The 24,499-nt window shown below is 46.6% G+C and overlaps 1 protein-coding gene across 1 annotated transcript; it reads right to left on the reverse strand.

Annotated features, from left to right (window-relative positions):
• Positions 1-1,174: 1,174 nt before the first annotated feature.
• LOC113447473 (maestro heat-like repeat-containing protein family member 7) lies at positions 1,175-21,053 on the reverse strand. Its single transcript, XM_087914176.1, has 19 exons — positions 20,934-21,053; positions 20,588-20,667; positions 19,731-19,866; positions 18,168-18,257; positions 16,803-16,907; positions 14,603-14,738; positions 14,031-14,149; positions 13,533-13,682; positions 12,834-12,988; positions 12,058-12,205; positions 9,938-10,119; positions 9,329-9,466; positions 8,657-8,771; positions 7,784-7,927; positions 5,867-6,043; positions 4,177-4,326; positions 3,376-3,501; positions 1,698-1,800; positions 1,175-1,233 (listed from the first exon to the last, which is right to left on the reverse strand). The coding sequence occupies exons 1-19, from the start codon at positions 21,027-21,029 to the stop codon at positions 1,175-1,177; spliced, it is 2,409 nt and encodes an 802-aa protein (XP_087770302.1). The 5' UTR covers positions 21,030-21,053.
• Between the last annotated feature and the right edge of the window lie 3,446 nt (positions 21,054-24,499).

Consider the following 24,499-nt stretch of genomic DNA (forward strand, 5'->3'; position numbering starts at 1 on the left):
ACTTCAGCTTCAACCATAACAACACAAGAGCACACAATAGATACAAGCTCAAGGTTAACCACACCAAATTTGACTGCAGGAAATACAACTTCAGCAACAGAGTGGTGAATGTCTGGAATACTCCACCTGACTCTGTGGTTTCTTTCCCAAACCCCAAAAACTTTAACCTTAGACGGTCTACTATTGACCTCACCCCTTTCCTAAGAGGTCTGTAGGGGCCGTGCATAAGTGCACCAATCATGCCTACCGTCCCTGTTCTATTGGTTTTTTAAAAAAATTTCTTATAAGTATCTATCCCATGTATTCAAAACTATGTTTATTCTTATACCTGTATCTTGTAAGTGATTGACAAATCAAATAAATCCTAAAAAAATGCAAAAATACCCGGAAGAGTCGTTTGGGGCTTTACGGGATGGTTGCAGGAATTGGGTATGTCTAGTGGTCTAATGGAAAGAAGGACTAGGGGTGACATGATAGCAGTCTTCCAATATTTCAACCAACCCATCAGAATAGAACTGGAAGGACCAACCCCTCGCTGAAACAGAAGACCCTATACTAGCATTTCAGACAAATAGCCGTCCAGTCATTTCTTAAAAGCCTGCAGTGATGTAGCAGCCATAACTTCTGGAGGCAAACTGTTCCACGGGTGAATTGTTCCTCATTCCAAATGGCTTCTCTCCTTGGTTAGTTTCCATCCATTTTTTCTTTTCCTGCCTTCTGGTGCTTTGGAAAATTGGTTGACCCCTTCCTCTTCTTTGTGGCAGCTCCTCAACTACTGGGAGACTGCTCTCATGTCTGGTCCTTCTTTTCTCTAGACCGGCCATACCCAATTCCTCCAACCATTCTTCATACGGTTTAGGCCTTTAATTAATCCGGTTTGCCCTTCTTTGCCCTTTTTTTTTTAATCAAAGTCTTTTTTGTAATCCAAAACTGGATGCAGCATTCCAGGTGCGGCTTTATTAAGACTTTATGAAGCGGGAGTTATACGTCCCCTTGCCTGATTTTGATCCTACGCCTCTTTCTACAAGCAATGATGGTTATTAGCTTTGTAATTTGTACTTGAGGAAGATGGGGTGGGGTCACCCTCTTTTCCAGAGCAGCAGAAGGCAGGGCAAGAATCGATGGATGGAAACTAATTAAGGAAAGAAGCAACCTGGAACGGAGGAGAAATTTTCTAACGGTGAGGACAGTCGATCAGCGCCAACGGCTTTTGCTTCCGGGGGTTTTTGAGGGCTGCATGCAATGAAATTTCATTTTAATGTATGCCGATGAGTGCGCATTTAAAGTGACAATAAAGTTATTCTAAGTCTCTGTCAGGCTAACTTTGGGGTGTTGTTCCTCACTGGAGGCTTTTAAGAAGAGATTGGACGGCCTCTTGTCTGCAATGGTATAGGGTCCCCTGCTTGAAGAGGGCGTTTGACCTCTTAACAATTCATCCCTTTTTTGAACAATGGGGGCAATGGGGGCTGGGAAGGAGACCGGAAGTGGAAGTCATAGCGAGGAAGGAGGCTTCTGAAAACTCAGAAAACCGTAGCGGTTATGAAGAAGCCACGCGGTGCAACAGCAGCTTCCAGTCTGGTGCAATATTCCTTAATTCTGCAGGGTGCGTGTGTGTGTGTGTGTGTGAGAGAGAGAGAGAGGTATCAGCATGCATGGCCTTAGGGTCCCCTTCTTCCAGGTGTTGTATTTGTGCTTACCAATTAATTGGGCAGCTGCCTTTCGATACAGAGCCTTTCTGTTCCCCAGGAAATCCAGCATTTGATCCAACATTTTGGAGATATTTTGCTTGCATTTATTCATCTGGGGAAAAGAAGGCAAGAAAGAAGCCAATGAACTCTTATAGCTTTCTTTGTTTTCACAAAGGGGCCACTTCCTTGGTCAGGCTTCTAGTCCTCATGCCCTCAACAACCATGTCTTCAATGGCATATTATGTTTTACTGTATTGTATTATATCATGCTGTACGATACTAAACTATAATATGATTATACTTGTTGAGGTAATTCCCCATTAGGAGAATGAGCGCACACAGGGAGACGTAGTGAGAGTGGTGAAGAATAACACACAACCAGCACACAGATACACTGTATAGTAAAATGTAGGTTTTTACTTCCAATAAACGTTTAAGCAAAGTCCAAGCAAGCAGTCCAAGTCATTCACAGTTAAAGCAGTCAGTTTTCAGTCCAGGGATAATTCAAATTACAAAGTCCAGTATCCAAAACAGTTCAGTAACAGACTTACATCAAACCCAAGAAGAACGATGATCAGTAACAGTCAATAGGGCAATGCAGGAACACACTCTCAGCAACAGGACGGAACAAGACAGCTAGCAACTGGAACAGCCCAGGTTTCTGGCTCCATCTTACGGCCGTTTGAGGAACCACGCCCAATTACAATTTTAGCATTCTCTTAAAGAGACAGTATTAAAATGTCTATCCTGGTTTGTATATTTTCGAACCCGACTATTAGGTGACTTATATTCCTAACAATACTATACTATATTTTATTATACTAAGTGATATTATTTTACTATAATGGAATGTACTATCCTATTCTACAGTACAGTACAATGCAATGCAATACAATATAACATTATTACGTTATATAGTATAGTATATACACAAACACATTTATGTTATTAAAGACTATGATAAATACGTTGTGGTAGACCATGCCAATCTTTTGTCTTCGTATTGGGGAGACCAGGAGGACTCCGCGGGACGGATCTGAGCACCTTGTGGGTCCCATTTGGCCCTTGGGGCTTATATTTCACACCCCTGGATCAGGGCAGCCTACCTTCCAGCCCAGTCTACCCAATGATAGCAGGAAAGAGGGCCAGCCAGGCATCGACCCGTCTACCCAACGCAAAGAGGAAACATGCACGCGGTTTGGGGAGTGGAGTCGAGCTGGCCACGCCCACCCATTCAGCCACACCCACCCAGTTGGCCGTGCCTGAGGTCAACCACAACCCTGATGCAGCCCTCAATGAAATTGAGTTTGACACCCGTCCACTAGGAAATAGAGAGTTCTAGCCTTGCCTCAGTCATCATAGCCATCTGTGTGACTTTGGGAGTTTTAGTCCCGCCTTAGGCATGAAGGCTGGATGGGTGACTTTGGGCCAATCGCCAGGAGATGGAGAGTTCTAGTCCCGTCTTAGTCATCACAGCCAGCTGGGTGACTTTGGTGCAGCCCCTCTCTTTCAGTGCAACCCACCTCACAGGATTGTCGTGAAGGAAATTGGAGGAGAAGAAAAAGTATTAGGGAAGTCCACCGCCTTGAATTATTTATAAACAAAGGTGGGAGAAAAATAAAATTAAATTAAATGGTTAGCATACAGCAATCTGGAACCAAAACAAGCCAGCTTGGCTCACGCTTACAATGACGGCGCAGATGTCCTTGTACATGCTATGGGGGCTGCTGTACATTTGATGGTTGAACAAGTTGCTGGGAACATCCTCCCATTCCATGAATGCGATGCATGCATTGAGGGCGTTCCTGGAGACCTGGGCCAAGGGAGGAAAGACGGTGTCAGATAACCCGCTTCTGATTTTTCCCATGTTCCGCAGAGAAAACCCAGCCTTCTCCTTGCTCGGGGGATGGGAAAGCAGAGGAGCTACTCCAGGACCCAGAGATGGCCGGGCAAGGGGGCAGGGATGACCACAGATGCTCCGCCCTGAAAGGAGACCCCCCTCGACATCTCCGACAGGGTGATGGACAAGCTACCCAGGTGCCCAATCTCTCTACAGGTAGTTCTCGACTTACAATCGCCATGGAGCCCGAAATGTCTATTATTAAGCGAGACAGTTGTTAAGTGAGCATTGCCCCATTTGATGACCTTTCTTCCCGCAATTGTTGAGCGAATCTCCGCAGGGGTCAAGCTAGTAGCGGAGCCATTAAGGGAATCTGGCTTCCCCAGGGACTATGCTTGTCAGAAGGGGGGCAAAGAGGCTCACGTGAACCTTTTTACACATAAGTGCCTAATAAGGGAAATAACTAGCAGGCAGAAAACAACATTCCCACCAACACTGAAATGGCCAACCACTTCTGCTTAAAGAGAGACACCACGTCCTTCTAGCACTGATGATGTTATCGAGTTGGGTCATAAAAGGTCTGCAAGAAAATAGCCAAGCTCAGAGAGCACCAAGGCCCCCACAGTTCTACCCAGCTCTTCGACTCACTTCTTTGGTCTGACCATCTGAAAGTTGGATCAATAATGGAACAAGGCTCTGCATGATGTTTACTGTGATATTGTTGTTTTCTATAAGGTTCACCCCTCTCAAGAGAATGCCGAAAATAGAGATGGAATTATTTCGCAGTTCGGTGTCTTCCTACGAAGGAAGAGAAACAGGTGAGTCCCTCCAAAATTACAGAGGTGGGCAACTATGGCCCCTTTATGACTTGTGGACTTCAACTCCCCAAATTCCTGAGCTAGCATGGCTTGCTCAGGAATTCTGGGCGTTGAAGTCCATAATTCGTAAAAGGGCCATAGTTGCCCACCCTGCTCCAATAGATGAAAATCAACGTAGCTCAGTGCTCAACTGTCGGGTTCTTGGTCCAGTTAGTGGTGGCCAGGCTTAGAAGGACCTTTACGTTTTCAGGTGAAGAACACACGAGTTCAGAGCATATGTTTTTCCATGAAGATGTTCACTTCTCTTTCACTTCTCACTCAAGAAGCTTCTTCAGTTCTGCCTGAATGGTGGAGGGTGGAAGGATTTATATTCCTTGCAGTCACGGCTAAGATAAACTGTCAATGACCAGAATATTCTTCCTTCCATCCTCCACCGTTCAGCGAGGATGGCTGTCCACTAGATGTACTGTTAATGACTACTCTGGACATGACTATCAACCCAACTATGTATCTGTTTAATTATCCCAGAGGTGCTTTTTCCAAAGACAAAAGATTTTGTTGTTCCTCTTTGAACTGAAGTAGCTTCTTGGAGGAGAAGTGAAATGTCTCCAAGGAAAAATGAATTATTTTTTCTTTGGAAAAAGCAACTTTGGGAGAGCCATGATCCGGATGACTGACATGCTCTTCAGACATATCTGTTTACTCATTCAAGAAACCAAGTGAGATTAGCCTGGCCATTGTTCATCTTGACAATTCCACGCTAATCGTTGGCAATTGCTGTAAAATGTTTGCAGATCAACCTCTACGGTATGATGTAGGCTGCTGTTTTTCAGTCTGAGCGGCTTTAAGATGTGGGGACTTCAGCTCCAATATGCTGCTGGAGAGTCCTAGGAGTTGAAGTCCTCAGAAGTTGCCAAGGTTGAGAGATACTGATCTAGAACAGTAGTTGCCAAGGTTGAGAGATACGGATCTAGAACAGTAGTTGCCAAGGTTGAGAGATACTGATCTAGAACAGTAGTTGCCAAGGTTGAGAGATACTGATCTAGAACAGTAGTTGCCAAGGTTGAGAGCAGTTTTTTTTTCCGATCTGAGCAGCTTCAAGATGTGGGGACTTCAACTCCTGGAGTTCTCCAGCCAGCAGAGTTGAAGGCCACACATCTTAAAGGGTCTGAGACCAAGCAACACCCCTCTAGATTTCGTCTCGATACGGAGAATGATTGGGGATTTTTCTTTCTAGATAGGGTGCCTGGTCTTCTCGATTTTCTAGCCTGGCACATGCTTTGGGGAAGCTGAAGAGAGAGGCAACCTTCATTCTCCTTTGCTCATCTGGAACCTCTCCAGCTCCCTAGCGGGGCTCAAGGATCATCTGCAAGCCTCCACACTGTTTTATATCCCCCACCACACCGCTGTGGCTGAACTACTTCTAAGCATTTTTGATCCAGCTAGACTTCTGCAGGTGGTCCCCAGGCCGCCTGGATGGGAGCAAAAGAGCGAAAGAGCCGTTGTTTTAGCTGACTTACATCCCAAAAATACTGCAGGAGGTGGGGGATGAGAACAGCGGCCTTGTACCCGTATATCCTGACATCCAGCTGCCCAAACAGGATCTTTAGTGTCCTCAGCGCTTCCTTGGCTAGGCTGCTGTGGTGTTGCATGGCGCAGTTCACGACAGGTCCCAACATGGGCCTCAAAACCTTGGTCTGGATGAAGCAGGGAGAGAAAGGAGCCGTTAAACAGGGTCCCCGCAGTTCTCCACGTCTAGCAGAGGCCATGACAGAGAAGCCCACAGAACATGGAATCCCAGGGTTGAAAGGGAACCGGGAGATCTTCCAGTCCAACCTGCCGCTCAAGAAGGAGACTCTGCACCCCTGATGGAGCGAACCTACGCCACGCGTGCCAGATGTGCCCACGCAGAGCCCTCTCAGTGGGCATGCGCTCCCTTGACAGCGGCTCTCCTGGTTTCTGGCACACCGGCCAGCTGGTCTTCGTGGGCGCCAGAGGGCTGGGAAATGTCCCCAAAAGCAGCCAAAAAATAGGCCGGTATTTTCAGGCATTTTGGGGGGATGTTTTCAGGCCATTTTTGAACCTTTTTCTGGTCTGTTTCCAGGCTGTTTTCCAGGCCGTTTTCCATGCCATTTGGGGGCCTTTTTCTGGGCCTTTTTCAGGCCTTTGTTTGGGCTGTTTTCAGGCCATTTTCGGGCCTTTTGGAGGGCTGTTTTCAGGCCATTTTCGGGCTTTCTTCTCAACCCTTTTCAGGCCTTTTTCAAACCATTTTCAGGCCATTATTCAGGCTGTTTTCAGGCCCTTTTGGGGGCTGTTTTCCAGGCTGTTTCCAGGCTATTTTTCCAGCCATTTTCAGGATATATTTCAGGGCCTTTGGGGGGGGCACTTTCTGGAGCATTTTCAGGCCAATTTCAGGCTATTTTTAGGGGGAAACATCCCAGAAAAGCCCTGAAAATGGCCCATAAAACACCCCCAAAACAGGGATTCACGCACTGGCCAGATGGTCTTTGGTTTTCCGGCACTCCAGCACTCGCTCAGGCATGCGCCTGCACATGTCTTCCGGTTTGGGTGCCCAAAAGGTTCGCCATCACCACCCGATACTCTTCTGGATAAACGGATCTCTAGTCTCCTCTCGACAATCTCCCATGTTGGATCACCCACACCGTCTGGAGGCAAATGATTCCACTGACTAACGGAATAGCAGAATCGGAAGGGACCTCGGAGGTCTTCTAGTCCACTCCCCTGCTCAAGCAGGAGACGTTATGCCATCCCAGAGAAATGGCTATCCAGACTCTTCCTAAAACCTTCCTCTTCCGTATTAGCAGGCTTGAAACCCTGCACTGCTATTGGTCAACAAAGAGAACTACCTGATTGGACAGCCAAGACGGCTGTGATCGGCTCGCTAAGAGTCTACCGCGATTGGATGAAACCAATCACGGGAAACTCAAAGCGATGTCATTGGCCGCCTAGCCGCGGCCAGCTCTATAGAAAGAGCTGCCGCGAGCCCTGTTTTCTTACTCAGATCTAGCCTGTAAATAAAGGCTAAATTCACTTATTCTGAGTCTCTCGTCTCTATGAGCGCGACCTTCCGAACTCAACACTTCCAGTGTTGGAGGAAGTCGTTCCAATGATTAACCGTTCCCGGCGTCAGGGAATTTCTCCTTAGATCTAGGTCGGTTCTGTCCTTGATGAGTTCCCCATCCCTTGTTTCCCATTCTGCTTTCTGATGTTCTCCAAGAGGATCCGTCCTCAAGTGGATCCTTCCGATCTTCCAGGGGTGCACCCATCTTTGAAGAAGAGGCACCAGTCTAGCTGAGCCCACCCTCGTTCTGGCGCTTGTCCTCTTCTCCTTCTTCTATCCCGCCCAGCCTTGTGGACTTCCCAGAGAGGAAGCTTCTCCCTTGACCGTCAGTCACTTCCTGCACCCCATCTCTTACCTCCAAGGGGTGCTGGAGAAGGTACCCCAGGCCTCGGATGCTAAATATTTGGAGGAGGATATAAGATTGGCTCATCCATTTGTGGAGAGCATCCAGAATGTGCCGCATTGTAAAATGGTGCCCAACCTCCGGGTGGTACAGCAGCTGAGGAAGAAGCGTCGAGAAACCGAACATCAGCAAAGCAACGGAAGGGAAATTCCCTGAGAGCCTCTACTAGGAGATGCCACATTCGGCCATTAAGAGGAAGGAAATAGAAAATAGTCCTCATCTAGTGACCGTTGAATGTTGCAACGGCACTGACAATGCCCATTTTTCAGACTTAGGACCATTGTACCATCCACACCATCACGCGACCAAAATTTGGGTACTTGCAGGTGAATATTTATGACGGTCTCAATGTCCCGATGTCATGGGATCCCCTTTTGGGATTTTCTGATGAGCAACGTGTCTCTCCCTCCCTCCCTCCCCTTCCTTCCTTCCTTCCTTCCTTCCTCCCACCCTCCCTCCCTCCCTCCCATAACATCTGGAGGCAAGCCATTCCACCAATTAACAGAATAACAGAAGACCTTGGAGGTCTTCTAGTCCAGGGGTCTCCAACCTTGGCAACTTTAAGCCTGGAGGACTTCAACTCCCAGAATTCCCCAGCCAGCAAAGCTGGGAGTTGAAGTCCTCCAGGCTTAAAGTGCCAAGGTTGAGACCCTGTTCTAGTCCAACCCCAGCTCAAGCCGGAGACCCTCTACCATTTCAGGCAAGTGGCTGTCCAGCCTCTTCTTCAAGGCCTCCAGGGATGGAGCCCCACGACTTCTAGTTTCTAACCCGAAAGTTCTCGTGAGCCCAGGGAAGCTTCCCTTGACCTCCAGGATGTCTCCTCACCTCCGAGAAGAAGATCATCCCAATGGTCTTCTCCCTTATGTCAGGGCGGTGGAGGTAGGCGCTGGCCTGTATAAACATGTCCTTCAGCTCCACTTTGGAGAATGCGAACAAGTTCCTAAAAGATCAGATACGGAGAGATCAGAAAAAAAATCTGTTGGTTGCCTTTCTCTCTCTCTCTTTCTCTCTCTCTCTCTCTGCATCTTCTTCTTCCTCTCCCCTCCCCTCTCTCTTCCCCTCCCTCCTTGTCCCTGTCTTTCTCTCTCCCTCTCCCCGCCAGTCCCTCTTCCACTCTCCCTTCCTCTCCCTCTCCGTCCTCTTCCTCTCCTTCCTCTCTCCCTCTTTCTCTCTCTCTCTCTCTCTGCTTCTCTCTCCCTCTCCTGCTTTTCCTCTCCTTTTCTCTCTCTCCCTCTCCCCCTCCTGTTCTTCCCCCTCTCCCCTCCCTCCTTCTCTCACTTTTACCCCCTCTCCCTCCCTGTCTCCCTTTATTTCTCCCTCTGCACCTCATTCTCCCTCTCTTTCTCTCTCTCCCCCCTTCGGCTCTTCCAGCTCTCTTTTCCACACTCTCTCTTTTTCTCTCTCTCTCTCTCTTCCTCTTCTTCTTCTCTCCTCCTGCGCCCCCTCCCCTTCTATCTCTCGCCCACCGCCTGACTTTTCTGACTTTTAACTTCTTACCGGGCCAGGTGGGAAATGGCTTGAAACAAACCGTCTGGGCTCAGCAGCATTTCCCAGCAGCCGAGCAGCCCCAAGGCCTCGAATTCCCTCAGATAGCCAGCACACACGATCAGATTTCTGATGGCTTGCACTGCGGTGCTAAACGGACCAAGGGACAAGAGTCGGTGCCAATCATTCAGAAGACCTCCTGCCCCTTGTAAAGCGCAGGCTTCCGATAGCCATGATTGAACCAAGCCACGATGGTTGGCAGCGTCTATGGGCCAACCAGGGGTTGAGTGCGGCTGAACTTGATTACAATGACTGACCACAGTTCATTTATTGACCGTACAGAGTTACAACACCACAGAAAAAGGTGACATGGCCATTTTTCACCCTTACGACCCTTGTAGCATCCCTGTGGCCCATGGGATCAGAATTCAGACAACCGGCCACTGGCTCATATTTATGACAATTCATGAGTCCCGCTTTATGACTCACGCGATCTCCTTTTGCGACCTTCGGACGAGCAAAGTCGGCGGCGGAGCCAGATTCACTTAGCAACCGCGAGACCAGCTTCACCAACGCAGTGATGGAGGAAGAACCCAGGCTGGGGCCTAGGGGATTCCTTACCCCAAGAAGTTGATTTGTTGGGAATTCTCCAGTATTCGGCTTGATCGTCTTGACCCTCGTTTGCTGGCTCCAAGGAGAAAATAAATCTGGGTGACCAGCGCAATTAGCAGCGGAGGGAATTTGTTCTCGATAACTTCAGCCGCCTCAGGCAACGAGAGGATGAAGGACAAGGCATTGGTGGCCTAGAAACGGGATGACAGGAGAGTCACCTTGGGCATGCCAGGCTACGGAGTTTCATCCTCTTCTTCTTCTTTTTTTTTAAAAAAGTTTTTTATTTTAACAACAAAACAACATAGACATACCACATAAAACATAAAAATATCATCCTTCTTCATAAATTTACAAACAGCGCATCGGTTGGTTTACCACTGGTTGGTTTTTGTGTGCATCCATTTCCTAGTCACTAATATAATTATATTACATAATAGCTCATATTATCAATCAATAATTGTATAACCTAGTATCATCACTAAAAAAATCATTTATCTATAATTTTATTAATTCATACTTTAACGAGATAACTATAGTTTACTTAGTTTACTTTGCAATAAATCATAAGATCATACCAAATCTATCTTGATAACGTTTTATAAAGATAATATCAAAAAAAAAAAGAAAAAAATTTTTTTATGCTAAGTCTGAATGTTCTATTATTATGCTTTATTATCTAACCATTGATAAAAAAGATCCCAAACTTCATAAAATTGTTTATCTTCTTGTTCTCTAATTTCAAATGTCAATTTACTCATTTCAGCCCGATCCAATATTTTCTATCATCTTCTTCTTTTAACGACCCCATAATCCCTTACATTGAGGTGGAGTCTGAGCCATTGAATGGAGTTGAATGTTGACTGGCCAGGTGCCCTTCCTGTCGCCAGTGAAACGGGAAGGGCACGTTCAGCAGATACATTACCGTCGTGCCCAGAGAGAGAAATACCTGCCTCTACTTAGTATCCAACACCCACCCTCCTGACTGTGAGCAGAACCAGATGACTTACAGGGTCCAAAAGTGGGACTCCTTTGATGTGGGCCAACCAGGAGGAAAATAAAATCCCCATGTCCCTGAAAACTGAGCTAGGAACGTCCACATCTGAGACGGGATGCAAAGTTTTGCTCGAAGTGGGACTTCCAAAACACAGATTCTACTCCCCCTCCAGACTTTGAGGGGACAGTGGGGTGTAGATGCAGAACAGAAGGGAGAGAATGTGTAGCACAAGTGAGTGAGAACTGTGGACAAAGAGATCTGAGGAGTCTCTTTCTGTCTTCATTCCTACGTGGGCTCTTTGCTCTCCACCTAATAAGTGTTTATTTATTTGTGGGCTCCTTGGGGCTGTCTGAGTGTGGGGTTTTTTTGTAGTTGTTGCAGATGTTTCATGACCCAACTAGGTAACATCATCAGTGCTAGAAGAGTTACATCCAAGTTACGCAAGAGCTTGCTCTTCCTTGAGACCATTGTCTGTGAACTGTCCTTAAATATCACATTTCAATCCAGCTCTGAGCGACAGATATTCTCTTCTATTGGTCTTAATCCATTGTATTTCTATACCAGCCATCTCAGCTAACTGGCACTGGGCAGTTTACAATAATGTAAAAAAAACAAACCATAAAACACATAATAAAAACACAGATTAAAACTAAGAGGCGGTGTGCAGCTGGATGTTTGCCTTTCTTGGTTCCTATCGTGTATTTTCTGACATCGAACTCTTTTTAGTAATTTCTGTAAGCCACCCAGAATCACCCTGAGTGAGTTGGGCAACCGTAGGAGTTTTCTTATGGAATGAATGACTCAATCAATAAATACACAAATGAATGGATGAATAAAGGAACGGATACATGAAGGAACGGATGAATGAATAGATGAGCCGATGGATGGATGGAGGAATGGTTCAAAGAATATCAAAGTTGTTCTGGCCAGGAAGCCCACAGATGCTTTGACTTCCTGTGGGGCTTTTCTGGAGGTCCTTATGCCAAATTTTGCTCCAATTTCAGCCCCCACCTGTTTGCCCACTGCCTCCCTGCAACCTGCTCTTAATGGGGAGACCCCCGAGGGGGTGAACCTTCTCTCCGGCCTTCCCCACGCCTAGATAAAATGAAAACAGAGCCACCGGTCGATGGCTTACCGCAATGGGCATGACGGATTTGCAATTTCTCTTTCTGGTGGTTTCTGTACTGGGGTCTTCATCCTGGAGCCTTTTGAGGAGAGGTTTCATGATCCTCAGACTGGCATATGGATCTGCCACGAGAGCCCGCCATAGCTCTCTTGCGGTTCTGCAGAGGTGGAAAAATAAATTGGGGGGTTGCCTCTTTCCCCATTTGAGAAGCGTCCAGATATATTAACTGCCCCCCCCCCCCAACGGAAGAACAGATTAGAAAACTGATGGCCAAATGAACTGCTTTCATGCAAGAATATATATATATATTCTGTGCTTTTAAAGTTGTAGCAACGTTTCAGCAGAATCTCATCTGCCATCATCAGGCTTCTGTATTGGGCTCGTCTGTGAGTCAGACTTTCACAGCCGAACGCAGAATAGAGTAGAATAGAATGGAATGCAGAATAGAGTAGAATAGAATGGAATACAGAACCGTTTGCCAAGTAACCACTCAAAGTGACAACGGCATTGAAGAAAGTGGTGTGACCTCTCCCGTCACAAGACCTGCTGGCTACACAAAGCCCTTACAAGCCGAAGGACTCCAACACTGGCCTTCCCTAATCTCCATTGAAGATGTCACCTAGCCTGATAACAAAACGTTCGGAAACCAACCCACAAGCTTGGAGAACCGACCTCCACCCTTATCCTCCACCTGACCTACAGGTATCTGCCCCGATCGCAAAGGATTGAGAATCTCCGTAGAGTCCAAGCGACCAGGAGACACCTTTCCTTGAGGTTCTTCTTACCCGTCACACTCCACCAAGACCTCCAGGATGGTATCCACCACTCGGTTTGCCCTTTTCGAAGCCAGGTGGCACACGGCTTTTATGATGTCTTCCTTGGTGGAAGGGTCCAAAATATTTGGGAGGCACACGTACATTTCCCTTAGGATCATCGGTAGCTACGGCAAAACAGAGGTCCGAGGGACGAGATCCATCGTTGGTCTCCACTGGAGTTGCAGTAGAGCTGATAATTCCCACCCGTTGGGGGAAAAAAATGGCCCCCACAGTGTCAAAGTTTGCCTGACATTTTCAAAAAAAACACCTGATTTGTCCAGCCCTGTGTGATGTGGACAGCACTGAACCAAATTTGCACTGGCCATGATAGATGAGCAGACCCTCTCTGTAAATGGGGCCAAATATCATCATCGAGTTGTGACTGCGGGCCCCCAAAACACACTATCCAATGTATTTAGGTAGTCCTCAACTTATGACCACCACTGAACCCAAAATATCTCTTGCTAACCTCCTTCTGGAAGGTTTACCCAACTTTATCAACAGCCCAGAGGTCACTCAGTGGTCTGGCATCTAGCCCTAGCCTTCTTAAGACCAGCCAAAGTTGTGTCACCGAGTGGGATTCCAAACCCAAGGTCTTCCCCGCTCTCCTCTTTGTTTTCTACAAAATCTCCTATATCCCTTTCGCTCCAAACCCTCCCGTTTTCTTACTTCCTCCATCTCCATTCCACATTCTTTCATGAAGGAATTGAGAAGGAGCCCGGCGGCCTGTGAAATGTTTTTGTTGCTGTTTGTGACAACTTCCAGGGCTTTCAGGATCACATCTGTTAACTGGGAGGGAGTGAGATGCTCACCAAAGGCCTGTTGGAAAGAAGGAAAGAAGACCATGCAGAGATGCATCGGGGTTTGGACGCTCTTTTCTCGACAAGCCAGAGACTTTGACCCAGGTTTGGGGATAGCCCACCATGGAGAGAGGCAGGCCTTAGTCCATGTCATCCATCACGTGGAATTAGGAGGTGGGTCAAAGAAGCCGACATGGCGGCTGCACTTGCCCGCTCCTGGACATTGTGCGGGATGGACATCCAAACTCCAGCCTTTGGAGCCTGCCGTCCCCACTGTTACATTGACTTTTTGGAGTATCTCCCGGTCATGAGGAGGACCGAAAGGAAGGTCAACAAGAAGCAAGGCGAAAGGCTGAACTAAACACACCTTAGCCATTTTGGGGATGTTGTCATAAAATATTGCTGGGCCCGAGACGAAGAAGTCCTCCCTCAGCCATTCGACGATCTTCCCCTTCCTGTTTTTTCTCTTCATCTCCATTTCTTTAGCTTTGTAGGGAGGAAAAGGACACACTGTCAGATTTTGGCATTCTGAACTTCCGAACATCCTTCCTCTGCCTGCTGGTTTAGTAGTTCCAATAGAGGAGAAGATTTGTAGCTCAGGGTTGACACGAGGGGGTCCTTGGTGCTCTCTGAGCTTGGTGGTTTTCCTGCAGACGTTTCATTACCCAGCTAGGTAACACCATCAGTGATGCTGACCATCAGTACTGACAGGGCAAAAGCCTTGTATAGAAAAGAGAGACAAAAGCTTCCTCCCTTCTAGTACTGATGACGCTATCTAGTTGGGTCATGAAAAGTCCTCAAGAACACAACAAAGGTCCTCCCCCTCCCTCTCCTCCTCCTCCTCCCTCTCTCCCTCTGTCTCTCCCATCTCTCCTTTTTGGGGGGCCACCAAAGGGTCTCCTGGGCAGGGGGTCTCCCCTTGGAGTCCCCATTTCTCACCCATTTTGCTCATGAGGAGTTGGTGGAGGTGGTAGGCAGCCTCTGCAGACATCTGGCCAACTTCTTTGCTGGTGTCGCTAATGTGCAGGGCTAGCAGAGCTACCAGCTGTCCCAGCAGAACAAAGTCAGCTGTTGTCTAATGAAAAGAAGGAGAAAGGAGGAGAAAGATGAGAAAGTGGGAGAGGCGCCCTGAGGAACTTTTCAGCCACCTGAAATCAGAGAATATGTACCATAGAATCTTAAAATCATATATTTTGGAATTATAGAATCACAGAACCTTAGAAACATAGGAATTTTAGGAACATAGAATATTAAAATATCAGAACCACAGAATTATCAAATGGTTGAATCTTAGCATCATAGAATCTTAGAATTAAAAAGTGTTTGAATCTTTGAATCATAGAATCTTTGAATTTTGAAGCAGAAAATCTTTGAATCATAGAATAATAATCATAGAATCTCAGAATCATAGCATCATAGTGTCATCTGAGAATAATAGAATCTTTGAATAATAGAATCTTTGAACCTTTGACTCTTCAAAGCATAGAATCATACAGCCATAGCCAGGGGTGGGATCCTACCAGCTCGCACCTATTCGCTCGAACTGGTTGTTAACATTCTAAGCAGTTTGGAGAACCGGTTGTTAGAAGAAATTACTGGGCTAATCCTGTAAGGAAGGCAGGAAGGAAACGTTCTGGGGTTGCTTACAGAAACCGCCTCTCCATTAACTCTTATTAACATTCTTGGCAGGACTAGGCTTCCTGTCTCTGGAACTTCTCTGGAGGTCTTCTTTCCTCCTTTGCTGGTATCCAGCTTGTGTGGAGTGACCATTCAAACTCATAAGGGCACTGAAAAAAGTGACTTGTGACCATTTTCACACTTATGACTGTTGCAGCATCCCCACAGTCACGAGAGGCCAGGCGAGGAGATGCGTGCCTCGATGTGAGTGATGTTGAGTTGGCCATGCCCAGCCAATAACATGAACACCAAGCCACGCCCACCACCTAAGCTATACCCAGAGAACCGGTTGTTAAAAAATTTGAATCCCACCCTGGTCGTAGCATCACAGCAACTTTGAATCATAGAACCTGAGAATCACAGAATGATAGAATCATAGAACCACGGTTGCTGGGAGGGACTCTGGCGGTTTTCTCCTCCAACCTGCTGCTCAAGCGGGGCTCCTGATATCATCCTGGTCACATTCCCAAAGGTGCTTTTTCCAAAAGGCAACTGGACTTTCTTGGGTTTTTTTCCCTTTGAAAACATTTCACTTCTCATTTATTTATTTATTTGATTTGTCAATTGCTTACAAGATACAGGTATAAGAATAAACATAGTTTTGAATACATGGGATAGATACTTATAAGAAAAATTAAAAAAAAACAATAGGACAGGGATGGTAGGCACGATTGGTGCACTTATGCACGCCCCCTACAGACCTCTTAGGAAAGGGGTGAGGTCAATAGTAGACAGTCTAAGGTTAAAGTTTTTGGGGTTTGGGGAGGAAACCACAGAGTCAGGTAGAGTATTCCAGACATTGACCGCTCTGTTGATGAAGTCATATTTCCTGCAATCAAGTTTGGTGCGGTTGACCTTGAGTTTGTATCTATTGTGTGCTCTTGTATTGTTATGGTTGAAGCTGAAGTGTTCATTTGCAGGTAGGACATTGCAGTGTATGATTTTATATACTATACTTAGAATCGGACCGAAGGCGGAGTAGTTCTAGGTTTTCTAGGTCTAGAATTTCAAGTCTGGTGGCATAAGGTATTCTGCAATGAGTAGAGGAGCGGAGAACTCTTCTTGTGCAATATTTCTGGACTTTCTCAATTGTGTTAATATCAGATACATAATGCGGGTTCCAGACTGATAAGCTGTATTCAAGTATAGGTCTAGCAAATGTTTTGTATGTTCTAGTTAGTAGTGTGAACCAGAAGAAGAAGCTACGTAGGATTAGATTAACAACTCTTAATGCCTTTTTGGCTATATAGTTACGGTGGGCTCTAGCACTTAGGTCATTAGAGATGAGTATTCCAAGGTCCTTGACAGAGTTTGGATCCTCAACAAGGTCTTGACTATTCAGCTTGTATTTATTTTATTTTATTTTATTGACCATTTGTTGTCTGTTTGACAGGAATCCTTCTATCCAGTTATGCAGGTGTCCAGAGATACCATAAGATTCTCATCCTAAACTGTGACTTACATCAAAATTTTCATTTTCCGAAGCAAATTTGAGAAGTTGCCAGGTGATCTGAAGGGCCCTCTCTCTCTCGTGAGTTTTCTGGGATTCTATATAGATGTTTGTGACCTGCCAGGAAAAACAAAGAAGGAGGAAAGGAAGAATTTGTGATTCCCACTTTGAAGAGCCACCAGATTTTTCATGACTGGGGAGAATATCTAAAGAACTAAAAAAAATTGTGACATTTGTCAGTTCTAGAATCAGTTCTAGGTCAGTTCTAGAATCGAAACTAGAGTAGTAATGGAAGATTTCTGGAATACAGCTACTCTTAACAACAAAGGACAGTAAAATCAAGGCAAAACCGGATAGTTGGGGACAACAATCTGTATCCTCATTTAAAGAGATGGCTGCAAAGCACAGGCAAGCGGTATAGAAGTCTAAGTGCTACTGGGATTTAGTGATTGTTCAAGATTAGAACAGCCCATGGCCGGAGTTTTTTTTATTGGGAATCTTACCAGATACATACAGTAAAGATTTGAAATATCTGATTGTAAATGTATTAACAGCGGCTAGGATTGTATTTGCTAAAAACTGGAAAAATGAGAAAATACCATCGCAGGAAGAAATTATTAAGAAAATATTGGAATGTGCTGAGATGAGTAGATTGACGTTTGAAATCAGAGAGCAAGAGGATAAACAATTCTATAAAATCTGGGACCTTTTCTATCAATGGTTGGATGATAAAATACAATAATAGAATATTTAGAATGTTAGATAACAAGGAATATATAAAAAGATATCTTTTCTTTTTTTTCCCTTTCTTTTTTGTTATTTGACATCATATCTATAAAGTGTTTTTAGGATAGATTTGGTATGACTATATGATTTGTTATAGAATAAACTACCTAAATTATAGTTATCTCATAAAGTATGAATGAATAAAATTATAGTCAAATGATTTTCTAATAGTGATACTAGGATATATAAGTTTTGATTGATGATACGAGTTATTATGTAACGTAACTGTAATTGAGACTACGAAATGAATGCACAAAACTGATAGACCAACCGACACACTGCTTGTATATATGTATGGAAGAGAGCTGATGTTTTTATGTTCTGTTTGTTTTGCTTGTTTTTAAAAAAACAATAAAATTGTTTTCCAAAAAAAAAAAAAGATTATAACAGCCCATGGCCAGTTGTCCGGTGGGGAGTTGGCTGTGACAAGTTATTGCATTCAGCCACTGCGATGATACCCTTCCCACCCAAAAGGCCACATTTGCCTATCCCAGGTCCTTGGAAGGACTTGACAGGTGGACAGAAGTGCCAAATCCAGACTAAACATCTGGCTGACCGTATGACCAACCCCAAGAAAGAATAAATCTTTACCCTTAAGATATCCTGCAGGGAATCCAAATTCGGGTCCTCGGAGAGCAACTCGGTGAGCATGACATTGCAGGCTGTCACGGTCTGCTGATCCTACAAGAAGGGGAAAAATATCAGAAGGAAGAAGTGGCGTAAAGCAGGGGTCCCCAACCACCGGGCCATGGACCGGTCCCGGTCCCAGTCCGTGGAACATTTCCTACCGGGCCGCCGGTTTGCTGGGCGCCGCCATCTTGTTTGACAAGAAAGTGCTTCTGGGTGAGCTTTTCCGGTTGCAAAGCGGCATTTGGGTCCTGAAGGAATCCTCGCGCCTTAGTTTCATCAAAGGGGGGGGCGGCTTCGAACGAAACTAAGGCGCGAGGATTCTTTCAGCACCCAAGGCAAGGCGAGCCGAGCGGCCATCCCGAAGCGAAGCCCATCGACAAAGCTACAAAGGAGGAGTTGAAGGTGGCGGGGAGAAGCGGGGGACGGCTGGCTGGCCGGTCGCTTGGCTCGCCTTGCCTTGTCATGCGTGCTGATGCCGGTACCGGGCCGCCAATCATTTTGTGATGCCGGTACCGGGCCGTGGCACAAAAAAGGTTGGGGGCCACTGGCGTAAAGGAAGGAATGGCCCCTAAAAGAGGGAGGAAACCAGGGGTGGGGGAACTTGTGGTCCTTTGATGATGTGCACAGTAACCCCCATCATTCCTGAGCCCGCCATGGAATTCTAGGACTTGAAGTCCACAAGTCGACGGTAAAGGGAGTGGCTGACCTTGCAGGGTTGGCTTTTCCTCCAGAGTTGGAAGAAATGCTTTTTCTGCTGAACACCAGGAACAAAAGGACTTCCTTCGTGCTCTCATTCAGAAAAGAATGACTAAGAAGTTGAATGTCTTCCTTAATATTCTGGGATGTTCAAATATAGGCAGTCCTCACCTTATGACCACAATTGAGCCTGAAATGCCTGTCGCCGAGTGAGACATTAGTGAAGTGAACTTTGCCCCCGTTTTATAACCTTCCTTGCCACAGTGGCGAAGTGAATCACTGCAGTTGTTAAGTGGGTCGCGTGGTTGTTAAGTGAATCTGGCTTCCCCATTGACCGGTGCGACCATTGCGAAGGACCATTCAAGATGCTTAGCAACTGGTCATTGTGAATGACCAGTTGCTAAGCCTCTGAATTTTGAGGGTTATCTGAGACTACCTAGGAATCATAGCTAGCGCATGCAGAACATGGTTATTCTGCACCAGCCTGGGCCTCCTTTTGCTTGGGGACAAAGGAGGGAGATGGGTAGTTGGTCTTGAGAAGACACTCCAGCCAGAACATAAAAGAGAAGTGGAGGAAGAGAGAAAAGAGGGTGAGGAAAACCATATGGAGATGTTTAGGACTTAAAAATAGGGAGTCCTACCCACAATAACGTGCAATGAGAAGCGGAAGCACCCTTGCAAGGCCAAAGATGAAGGGACAGGCCAAGGTGCCCTTTGGCTCAATGGATGGATCTAAGAAAGAGCTTTTGAGGAGATCTTGAATCATGGTTACCACCTCCGAGTTCCCAGGTGGATCTCATATTTCTCTGCTCCATCTGGCCTGCTCACCTGAGTTTGAGTTGACTGGGCTGGGCTATCCGCTTTCATTGGGGTCATCTTGAGATCAGGTAGCGAAAACACCTTCCGGACACATTTGCCCACCACATTAGACCTCAACTCTGAATTCAATGGGGGCTTCAAACGCCTGGTGAAAGACAAGACCAGAGGAGGGCATTGAGAAGGTCATAGACCCATAGGGCTAAAAGGGACCTTGGAGGCCTTCTACTCCGACCCTTGCTTGATGGTCCTTACCCCATCCCAGTCATATGGCTGGTCCCCTACTTCTGCAGGGAAACCATTCCATCGATTGCTTGTTCTCGGTGTAAGGAAAACTCTCCTGGGTCCCTCTTTGATAAGTTTCCATACATCGCTTCTTCCCCCCCACCCCCCACCCCCATTTTACAAGGCTAATCCTTTCAAGAAAGCAGAACATGGGAAAAAGTTCTGTAGCCTAACAATGGCTTAGGTTTCCATGATGGCTGTGACTCTCCTTGATCCATTTCTAATCTAATGATTGGTATTTAGGGCAGCTTTTTGCAAGCAAAGAAGCTTTTTGTATTTCTGTACAGGTAATCCTTGACTTACAACAGGTCATTTAGTGACTATTCAAGGTTACAATGGCGCTGAAAAAAGTGACTTAGGAACATTTTTCGCACTTACGACCTTTGCAGCATCCCCGTGTTCGCTAGAGGCTGGGCGAGGCGAAGGGCCCCTCGACGTGAGTGATGTTGACTTGGCCACGTCCAACTAGTCACATGAACCACCCAGCCACACCTACTAATGCATGGTCTGGAAATCCCATCCCTGGGTCCAACTCCAAGTTCCAACCTAACTGGTGGGAAGATGAGGGCGGAGCAGATACGTACGTCATGCAGGTGATTGTGATGATCGCTTGATGGAGAATTTCGACAGACAAGGGTCTCCTGGGCTCCTCGTCAATGATTTCCTGAAAGGAGAAGGAAACACAGCTAAGAAAGCTCCTGAGATATGGCCACCATCCAGCTGGCACTACTCAGGGCAGGGTTTCTACTGGTTCGGACGGGTTCTATAGAAGCAGCTGTTTCGATAACTCTGGGGCAGGATTTACCTAACAGAGGTCCCACTTAGCAACAAAAACATTTTGGGCTCCATTGATTGACATTCAATTTGATTCAAAAATAAATACACCTAGGAGCACCTGCCACCCCCCCACCCCCCCATTTCCCCACTTACAATGATGTTTATGACCAGTTCCGGTTTATGGGGTAAGCTGACATCTTGCCTCTTGCTGAGGGCAACAGCTTTGACTATCATGATCACGGACATCATGAAGGCTTTCTTCAGGCCTTCATCCTGGAAAACCCAAGTGGGAAGAGGGTGGGGTCAGAAGAAACCAGAAGGAAGAGGAAGTATTTATTTATTTACACCTTTATGTAGCTGACCGCCTTCGGTTGAACTCCGGGGGCTCCCGATCCAAATATCACCGGTCATTCTGGCTTCTAGTCCTGCCTTAGGAATGAAAGCCAGCTGGGTGAGACTTTGGGCCAATCACCAGGAGACGGTGAGTTCTAGTCCTGCCTTAGGCATGAGAGGCAGCTGGGTGAGTTTGGGCCAGTTCTTCTCTCTCTCAATCCAACACAAATCACAAGGTGGTTGTTGTGTGGAAAGGAAGAAAGAATATAATGCACGTATGCCGCCTCGAGTATAATAAATGCGGCATGACCATAGATAAATAAACACCTGCATTTTAAAACATACATTGGAATTGGAACAGGGAGCAAATCTGAATGAGAGGCATAAACAGGGGCTCGAGGTTGTCTGCGGAGCCGAGATTCTTCCAAGCAACCTCTGAGAACTGCAGTCAGATTGTAATTGTTCAATAAAAGGGAATATTTGTAGCTCAGGGATGAAGTGTGGAGTCCTTGGAGCTCTCCGAGCTGGGTTGTTTTTTGACACAGGTTCCTTCTACTTTGTCACCAGCAATTGAAATCCAGATAAGCAGGGATTAACACCAGACAAACAGTGCAGTGTCAGAGTAGATTCGTGAACTGGAATAGAGTTTAGTCACAAGGTCAGGCGATGAGAGCTGAGCTGAGGGCTGAAAGAACCTGGGCCTGGTTTATCTCTCTTCTAATAGCGAAAGAAAAACTAACTTGCTTGCTGAACTAAAGTGAAACCGATGTCTGTTTCTGAGCTCCTGAGTTGCTGTTCTGAACCTGTAACATGTCTGCTTCCGTTTGAGTTTGCTAAATGTTGGAGAAATCTACAACTGGTATTGTAAAATGTACTTTATCTGTTTATAAAGAAGTTAAATGAAGCCTCAGCCATCTGTCTTTACTTTTCTGGCTCTGAATTTACCCTGCAATACTCTGAACGTGCAGCAGTAAACAATAGATCAAGGAACTACCCAGGAGAAAAACCACAGTCCTGCCAGCACTGACAGGACAAGCCACTTATATAAAAACGGAGAGCAAACCCCACTCACTTTTGGCACTGATAATGTTACCTAGTTGGGTAAGGAAAATCAGCCAAAAGAAAACCAAGTTAGCAGAGAACACTGAGGATCCCATAGTCCTCTCCCTCCTCCTCCCCCTCCTCCTCTCTGCAAACCTTACTCCCTTCTAGCACTGATGGTGTTTCCTAGTTGGATCATGAAACGTCTGCAAACTCAGAGAGCGCCAAGGACCCCATAGTCCTGCCCCTCCTGCCCCTCCTCCTCCCTCTCCTCCTCTCCCACAACACGCCAGTCATGAAGTGCCTGCAAGAAAGCAACCAAGCTAAGGACTCCAGATTGTAACTGTTCTCATAATTAAAAGGGGAGATAATGAAAGGCGATGCTGGAAAAATCATCATTTTTTTTTTTCATTTTAATGCAGAAGGAAGACCTGTGACGTGACTCCTCTTTTTCTGAGGAAAGGGGAACTCAGCATTAAGAGAAGCATATGGGGTGGACACCAGCTCACCGTGTTCCTACTCGAATACTGGACCAGAATCTCAGACACAATGTGTTCCATTGAAGGAATCATCTCCTCTGGTGGGGCTCCCAGGGCCGCTTGGCCATAGCACAGGATCAAGGCTGTGCGGATCTGTCTCTCTGAGAGGTTCTGTGAATCCTGCCAGTGCAAAGACGAGAGGAGGGTCAAACTATTTCCCAAAGCACCAGAAGACCAGACAGGAAGCAATGGATGGAAACTGTGAGGGAGGTTCTTGGCCATCCAGGTCACGGTTGTCCCAACGGTGCTTTTTCCTTGAAGACGTTTTGCTTCTCATCCAAGAAGCTTCTTCCGGTCTGACTTTGGTCCAAACCGAAGAAGCTTCTTGGCTGAGAAGTGAAATGTCTTCAGGGAAAAACAAAGTCCAGTTGCCTTTGGAAAAAGCATCTTGGGGTCTCCTTGGGATGTTTGTTGGGGCAACTCATAGTCTTCTCTAGCATTATAAAATACTTGACCAGGAGATGGAGAAATTTCCAGCACCACCTGCAATCTCAGTCTTGGGTCTTTGAGATCTATGACCAGTCGGAGGAGGCCGGGCAGTCTGGAGCGCAAGTCCTCCTAAACACGTTGGACTTTCCTTCCCAGAATCCCCCAGCCTTCTCCTGTACCGAGTATCGGCCCCCATCCCTGGTCTCACCTGAAAGGGGTCTTCTAGCAGAGAAGGTCTCCTTGCGTGCATGAAGTGGCCAACATCTCTCAGGACCTCCAGGACTTCAGGGAGGTGGCAAAATGCAGCCATGCCGATGGTTTCAGAGATTCCCTAGGCGAAGCGATGCTTGCGAATTAGGACGTTGTCACGTTTTCTTTATCTTCCTCTTTCTCCTCCCCACCTCCTCCTCCTCTCTGCGAATCCCAGACCCTTCTAGCACTGATGAAACTACCTAGCTGGGTAATGAAATGTCTGCAACAAAACAACCAAGCAGAGAGAGCACCAAGGACCCCACAGTCCTCCTCTCTTTAACCCCCATTCGCCTCTGATGTTACCTACCTGGGTAATGAACTATCTACAAGAAAACAACCAAAGACCCCACCGTTCTCCTCCTTCCCATCCTCCTCTCCTCTCTCCTCCTCCTCCTCCTCCTCCTCCTCCTCCTCCTCCTCCTCCTCCTCCTCCTCCCCCTTCACCTCCACTCTGCAAAACGTGTTCCCTTCTAGCACTGAGGATGTGCCTTGTTGGGTCTCGAAACGTCTCTCAAGAAAACCACCAAGCTCCGAGAGCTCCGAGGACCCCACAAAGATGGAGGGCTCGGCCCCCGCAGGCACTGCACTCCCACTCACCTCCCTGTCTGCTTCGTCTTCACATGAAAAACCTAGGAGCGTCTTCAGCTGTTCTTTGACTAGGTCCTTCTGTCTCGAATTCCTCAGTTTCACCCCGTAGTATTTGTAAAGGGAAATCTGAAGATTGGAAAAAGAGTCCGGGTGTCCAATCGGCCAGGAAAAGGACATACGGGCAAAAGGTCATTGCCGTAGCTCGTGGGCAGCGGTCAAGTTGGCCATGGCAAGTTGTCCTCTTCTGACATTGTGTCTAAGACAACTGCGGCCCTGAAAGTGTAAGACCTCCGCATCTTTACCTTCTCTTTGGACAAGAACTGGGAAGCGCCTTGTTGTTTTGCAGGCTTCTGGCTGATGGGCAGCAGTCCGCTTATTTTGCTCCTGGGCTTGTAGTCTACAGGAATCTGCTTTGACAACAACAAAAACAACAACAAAAAAGAAGTTGTGACCCGGGGAGGAGCAGAGGAAGGAACAGCCTTTGGGGGGATTTCCCAGGGGAGGGTGGGTTTCCCTTCTGCCTCGGGATGCATATTA

Source organism: Pseudonaja textilis, chromosome 16, assembly GCF_049901715.1.
Source record: "Pseudonaja textilis isolate UNSWEBS1 chromosome 16, rPseTex1.2, whole genome shotgun sequence".
In the NCBI taxonomy this organism is placed as follows: Eukaryota; Metazoa; Chordata; class Lepidosauria; order Squamata; family Elapidae; genus Pseudonaja; species Pseudonaja textilis.

Excerpts from the sequence above, each read along its gene's own strand:
- LOC113447473 (XM_087914176.1), bottom strand. The coding sequence starts at position 21,029 with ATGATGTCCGTGATCATGATAGTCAAAGCTGTTGCCCTCAGCAAGAGG. Across the intron at positions 14,739-16,802 it reads CGGAAAATGAAAATTTTGAT|ACAACAGCTGACTTTGTTCT; the intron begins GTAAGTCACAGT and ends TCTTTTCATTAG. Across the intron at positions 12,206-12,833 it reads GTCTTGGTGGAGTGTGACGG|AACCGCAAGAGAGCTATGGC; the intron begins GTAAGAAGAACC and ends CCACCTCTGCAG.